The 6727-nt window shown below is 34.1% G+C and overlaps 1 protein-coding gene across 1 annotated transcript; it reads left to right on the plus strand.

Moving 5' to 3' along the window:
* Window positions 1-418: 418 nt before the first annotated feature.
* Window positions 419-1219, plus strand: LOC307025353 (multiple C2 and transmembrane domain-containing protein 1-like; the record flags this gene model as incomplete). Its single annotated transcript, XM_079659987.1, has 3 exons — window positions 419-572; window positions 647-744; window positions 1086-1219. 3 exons carry the CDS (start codon window positions 419-421, stop codon window positions 1140-1142), a joined length of 309 nt encoding a protein of 102 aa, XP_079516113.1. The 3' UTR covers window positions 1143-1219.
* Between the last annotated feature and the right edge of the window lie 5508 nt (window positions 1220-6727).

A 6727-nucleotide genomic window follows, 5' to 3' on the forward strand; every position in this document is an offset into this window, starting at 1 on the left:
CAAATTTTCCCCCAAAAATTATGTAATCCTTCTAATTTTTTTAAATCAATTTCTGTATTTTCCAAATGTTTCAAAAATTCTTTCTGAAATGTTTCAAAAAATATTATCAGTCATTTTCAGTCATTTTCCCCCAAAATTATGTAATTTTTCTAATAGTTTCAGTATTTCAAAATGTTGTATTTGTATAAGTATTTTTAAAACCTGTGTTTTCAAATTTTTCAAACAAAGAATTTATTACTTAAATATTTCTCTCAATTTAAAAACATTTCAAAAATAATTTATCTATATTTCAAAATGTATCGAACATAAATTCTCTATTTTCCCAAAGCTATGAAAACCCCCTTTAGTCTGTTTTCAGGTTAATGTGTATTTATAAATATTTTCTGTGTTTCCCCATGCTATAAACCCCCTTTACTCCATGTCCGTCCCGTCCCGTCCGTCCCGTCCCCCGTCCCCCCCGCAGCACGGTGAACTGGACGGTCCCCTCCTCAGCTGGCTGGCGATCGCTGCTCTGCTTTCTGCCGTCGTCCTCCTCTACCTCGTCCCTCTGCGCTACCTGGTGCTGATCTGGGGTCAGTGCTAATACCAACAACACAGATACACACAGTACGTATAATACACAATATAAATACTTGTTGTCCTGCAGGTGTGAATAAGTTCACAAAGAAGCTGCGCGACCCGTACATGATCGACAACAACGAGCTGCTCGACTTCCTGTCCAGAGTGCCCTCCGACGTGCAGGTGGTGAGTAGCTGCGGAGAGGGGAGGAAAACTGATAAATAAAATATTAAATAATGTGTGAATAGTCCTGATGACTTCAGATATTTAATTTGTCCCACAAAAGGAAAATATTTATGCAGAAATAAAAAAAAATCTAAAATAATTTCTGTATTTTCCTATTTATTCATAAATAATTTGTGTATTTTAAAATGTTTTAAAAAATAAGGTATGTACTGTGTCAAATGTTCACAAATAATTTCTGTATTTTTCAAAAAATTTCAAAATAATTATAATTCATTTTAATTATTCATTTGACATTTCTTTTAGAATCTCTTAAAATGAATTTCCCTTGTAATATTTTTCAGATGCACTACCGCGAGCTGAGGGTGGATCCGGGTCAGAGTCCCAGCAAACGCAGATGACCGATTCAAAGTTAGCGTCTCTTCCTGTAAACATGTAAAATAATTTTATTTAAAGGGGACCTATTATGAAAAATGCACTTTCTGATGTCTTTTGTGTGTCGGGGAACTCACGCAGCGTCATAAAATAAAACCCTTTCTCTTTTCCCCCGTACCCAAATCTTTTAAAAACGGGGGAACAACGGAGCTGATCCAGATTTTCTGCCGATATGACATCAAATCTGCGGCGGACCCACAGAGAGTTGCTATCTGATATTCTATCTGCTATTCTGATCTGATTAGCTCCGCCTCCTTTTTTTTTTTTTTTTTTAAAGCTAAGGACCCAAAATCCGCGTTTCTCTAACAGGCCTGGAACAGAGGGGTTTGAGCAGGATGAGGCGTGGCTACAATGGGTGAACTGTTTGGTATTTTAAGCAAAAAACTTCACAGACATGTTTTGTATAGGTATGGCCCTACAATATATGTTTCCAATATAGCATGATAGGTCCCCTTTAATTCTATTTCTTGTATATTTCATTAATATGAGGAAGTTGTACAATTTCTTAATTTTTTTTTATTATTACTTTGGAAAAACTTATTTTGTAAATCTTGTAAAGAGTCTTTTTTTCCTGTAACAACACAGTGTTTGAAATGTACATGTGTGTGATGAGTGTGTATGTTACACAGAGTATGCATGTACTGAATGAAGGCGAGCCGCTGCTGCATGAAGGTTTTATTCATTCTTTACTGCTGTTTTTAACTCTGTGTCCGTAGAGATGCATGAACTCACTGTGACTCCATGTACTGCAGTATTTATACACGCTCAGTCAAATACTATGTCAGATCCTCCGAATGTTGAAAATGAAAATGTTTTTTCACAGTATCTGCTTAGTAAACGATGATAGCAGCAGTTCCCAACCTGTGGGCCGCGGCCCCCTAGTGGTCCGCGAAGGCATTGCAAGTGGGCCGCTTTTTTTTTTTGTACAGGCTAAAGACACAAACATTGACATAACAATAACATATAGGAGATGACATTCCCATCTCAGACAACAACAAAACAAAAACAGAAGAAATAAAGACACAGTCAGTCGGATCACTTCAACATTTCACAAACAAAAATAGGTTGACGACCAAAAACCACCAAAAACACAACATGGCGTATTTATTGTTCCTTTAATCCCACTCTTCGTTACAGCTCATTATTTCACATGTCATGCCGTGTTCAGCCTTTTTATTTTTTTTGACATTATTTGTTTCCAAAAGAAAAACCTTAAATTAAGATTACTCCTTGATTGACTTTTAAAAATATGTATTTTAGCCAGAAGAATAGTTATATTTATTAACTGTGTGCGGTCTTCATCTAAAAGCCCAAAATGTAAATTCAATATTTGCTGCCAAATTATTTGCAAAACATTATGATTTGAGTGGAAACATTTCATTATTAAGATTATTTTTTATTTTAACCTCTTTTCCTTTCTCTTTCTCGATCGTCCTTAGCAACGGTCATTACAGTCCTTAGCAACGGTCATTACAGTCCTTAGCAACGGTCATTACAGTCCTTGACAGCGGTCTGTTCTACTGGATTAACAACGTGTCAGAACTTTATTTAACCTCGGCATTGTTTATGTTTGAATACGGGCCATGAACATGTTTTTGATTCTTAAGTGGGCCCTGAGGAGAAAAAGGTTGGGAACCGCTGACTTAGAGGATTTTAGTGGCAACTTGTTCTCTAATATATATATATTTTATTATTGTTTTGCAGGCTTATGGAAAATTATTTCATTTTTGCACGCATAGAGTTTAGATAATTAATGGATAAAATCATTTAAAAAGAAAATTATTCTTAACCAAATAAAATATTTTACGTCAATGCATGAGCAATACAATAAATGTTATTATTCTAACAGTAACAATGAGCAATAATATACATTTAGTTTGTATAAAAGCTTCACCAAAAAGGTTTACTTCTTTTAACACTTTAACTTCATTTATTTTATATTAAATAAAAACAATTATCATATTATTTTTGCAGGTTAAAGAGGCATTTCACCATATAGATGGGAGTAACACATGCGTCACTTCCGGGCGAAAATTACAGCCCCGCCCACTTTTGGGGGGAAAACAAAGCTGTCATTTGAATGGCGGTCAAATTCTAAGTTTTTGCCAATCCGATCAGAAATGTAAGAAAACCGTGGATTTTCTGATCTTCAAAGAGCCCGATCACGATGGCCAGTCAGGCAGACAATTACATTAAATAATTGGAAATCGACGATCTGGCTCGATATATGGTTAAATTAAAATCAGTAGGCGAGGCTGTAATTTTGCCAGCTGTTACTCTCATGAGCGAGGCAGAAAATAATAGTTGTATCATGCCAACAAGCTGCTGTGTCGTTTATTGCTCCTCAAACATTAAAACAAATCCAGAGTTACGTGTTTCTGAACTTCCTCTAAGAAGAAAGGACAGTAAAGAAGAGCTCTGTGGCTTCAGGCTCGATCGCCGTTCAAATGACAGCGTTGTTTCCCCCAAAAGTGGGCGGGGCTGTAAAGTGACGTAGATGTTACTCTCATCTATGGACATCGGTCGCCTACTGCTATTAACCATATCGAGACCAATCGTTGATTTCCGATGATTGAATGTAATTGTTTGCCTGACTGGCCATCGTAATCGAGCTCTTTGAAGATCAGAAAATCCACGGTTTTCAAACATTTCTGATCGGATTGGCAAAAACTTCAGAATTTATATTGACCGCCATTCAAATGACAGCCTCGTTTTTTTCCCCAAAAGTGGGCGGAGCCGTACCTTTTGCCCAGAAGTGGCGCATGTGTTACTCTCATGTATAGACAATTGCTTAATTAATTGAATACGTAATACAAATAATGAAACTACATTTTAAAAATATTAATTTAACGACATTTAAAAAATAACTTCCATATTTATTTTTGTATTTAATTTAACGCAGGACTTTTTACTTTTAATTAAAAACAAATCTGAAGTCTTCCGCCACCGTCTTTTTTAAACGAGACGTGGTTTTACTTATTTTATCTAGTATTATTATTTTACAAATTAATGAAAGTATTGCGTATGCACTTCATTACATGTCTAAGAAGCCACATCTGTGTTTAAAATAAGAGCATGTACAGTATAAAGAGAAAAAAGTATAAAACTTGAATATTATCTATTTTTATTTCATTGTTTTATTCAGGTATTTTTAGTCCTTATATCCAGATTATTATTTTTTTAAATAACTCATCTTTACGTTCATTTATTTTCATTTTTTAACGTCGAATTTATGCATTTTGACGTATTCTCAAAATGTATTTTATTTCCCTTTTATTTGCTGCTTTGTTCCACCGGGCGTTGTGTCGTCCGCTCTGAAGTACCTTCAGGTTTTCGGTCGTGATTTCCTGCATGTCTGTAAATGTGTCATTTTGTACGTGTCAAAGTGTGTCTGCATGACTGAAATATAAGTGCATTAATGGATACTGAATGTATTTAAGATGTGACGTCAGATCCACCTGAGCTGCAGGTAAAGAATTACATCTTCTGTCAGTTTGCACATGAGTCTGTGTCCTGTTGCATTGTGGGTATTTGCTGCTGAGATTACAGGCTGGCTGTAATTACTGTGTAGTTTGTCTGAGAAAATATATTTCTACACAGATCAGAAGACTCCTGTTTTTGTTATTATTACTATAGTATGGAGTATTTCCATGTTCTGCCACTGTGTACTTCTACTCCTCTACAGTTCAGAGGTAGATAGTGTACTTCTACTCCACTCCATGTATTTAATACCTTCAGTTACTTTACAGATGTGGATTAATGATGTGAAATATAATCAAGTGTTAAATCAGACTTTAGTTCCACCTGGAGTAAATCCACCAGCTACCCTGCAGTATACAAAGTCATTCAAACTAGCTGCACCTTTACCAGCTTTGAGAACACTTTCATGATCAATCATTATAAAACATATCATATATATTATTCTGAAATGGACCAATCTGCACAACGACTACTTTTACTGTCTTTCACTATATTTTGATGAGAATACTTTTCTACTTTTACTTGAGGAACATTTTGAATGCAGGACTTTTACTGTAACAGAGTATTCCTACACTCTGAGTACTTCTACTTTTACTCAAGTACAACATCTGAGTACTTCTACTTTTACTCAAGAACAAGATCTGAGTACTTCTACTTTTACTCAAGTACAAGATCTGAGTACTTCTACTTTTACTCAAGTACAATATCTGAGTACTTCTACTTTTACTCAAGTACAAGATCTGAGTACTTCTACTTTTACTCAAGTACAAGATCTGAGTACTTCTACTTTTACTCAACTACAATATCTGAGTACTTCTACTTTTACTCAAGTACAAGATCTTAGTACTTCTCCTTATACTCAAGTACAAGATCTGAGTACTTCTACTTTTACTAAAGGACAAGACCTGAGTACTTCTACTTTTACTCAAGTAAAAGATCTGAGTACTTCTCCTTATACTCAAGTACAAGACCTGAGTACTTCTACTTTTACTCAAGTACAATATCTGAGTACTTCTACTTTAACTCAAGTACAAGATCTGAGTACTTCTACTTTAACTCAAGTACAAGACCTGAGTACTTCTACTTTTACTCAAGTACAGGATCAGAGTACTTCTACTTTTACTCAAGTACAAGATCAGAGTACTTCTACTTTTACTCAAGTACAAGATCTGAGTATTTCTCCCATCCTGTCTTTTTTAAGTCTATGCTCACGCTGTTAGCTTTAAGAACTACACTTCCCAGGATGCTTTGCGGGCTCTATGCAGGAAGTTTAAAGTCATTAGTCAGTTAGCAGCTATTTATAGCCTGTGTTTGTTTACATGTATTAAAGTAGCGTGCAGACTGATCTGTCAGCTGAGTCTCTCTGGATCCCTTTAATAAAGAAGAAGATGAAAAACAGGAGAATTTTCAGCGACTTTTTCTGGTATTTAAATTTAAATTTAAAAAGTTCTCATCGTATAATGTAAGTTTTTCAAAAATGTGTTCAAATCAAATGTTATTCGCCATGTCTAAAGTCTTTATTGTGTAGGCCTTAATATTGTTGTCATTTATTTGTCTGTTTGTTTATTTATTATTATTATTTTATTTAGGTTATTCATTTATTATTTGTTATGTTTACATGATTAGTTTTTTTACTGTACATTTCATATCTGTATTTTTCAAATGTATGTATTAGTTACTTCTAATTTATATTATTTTAAATATAAAATATATCATATTATGTTAGATTTTTTTTAATAATTTTTGTATTGATCAATTATTTTTATCTTTTTCTTATGACATGATTATCTTAATTTTTCCAAAGTGACATTTAACATTTAGTTTTAAATTATTTTGTATTGTTATTATTATTATGTTCTCATTAAAAGATATTCTTTTATACTTTATTTATAAATGTTGTATCTAAAAAGTTTTATTTTTCATGTAATTTTAAGATTATTTTACTTTACTTTAGTCTTGTGTTGCGGTTAAACTACTCCCCTTTTTTTGAGAATAATGTGACAGCTGCTCTTCGTCCACTAGAGGGACTCATGTTCCTTTATTAGAGCCATCAACATCAGCAGGAGAGGAC

Source organism: Notothenia rossii (assembly GCF_949606895.1).
Source record: "Notothenia rossii genome assembly, chromosome: 11".
Taxonomy (NCBI): Eukaryota; Metazoa; Chordata; class Actinopteri; order Perciformes; family Nototheniidae; genus Notothenia; species Notothenia rossii.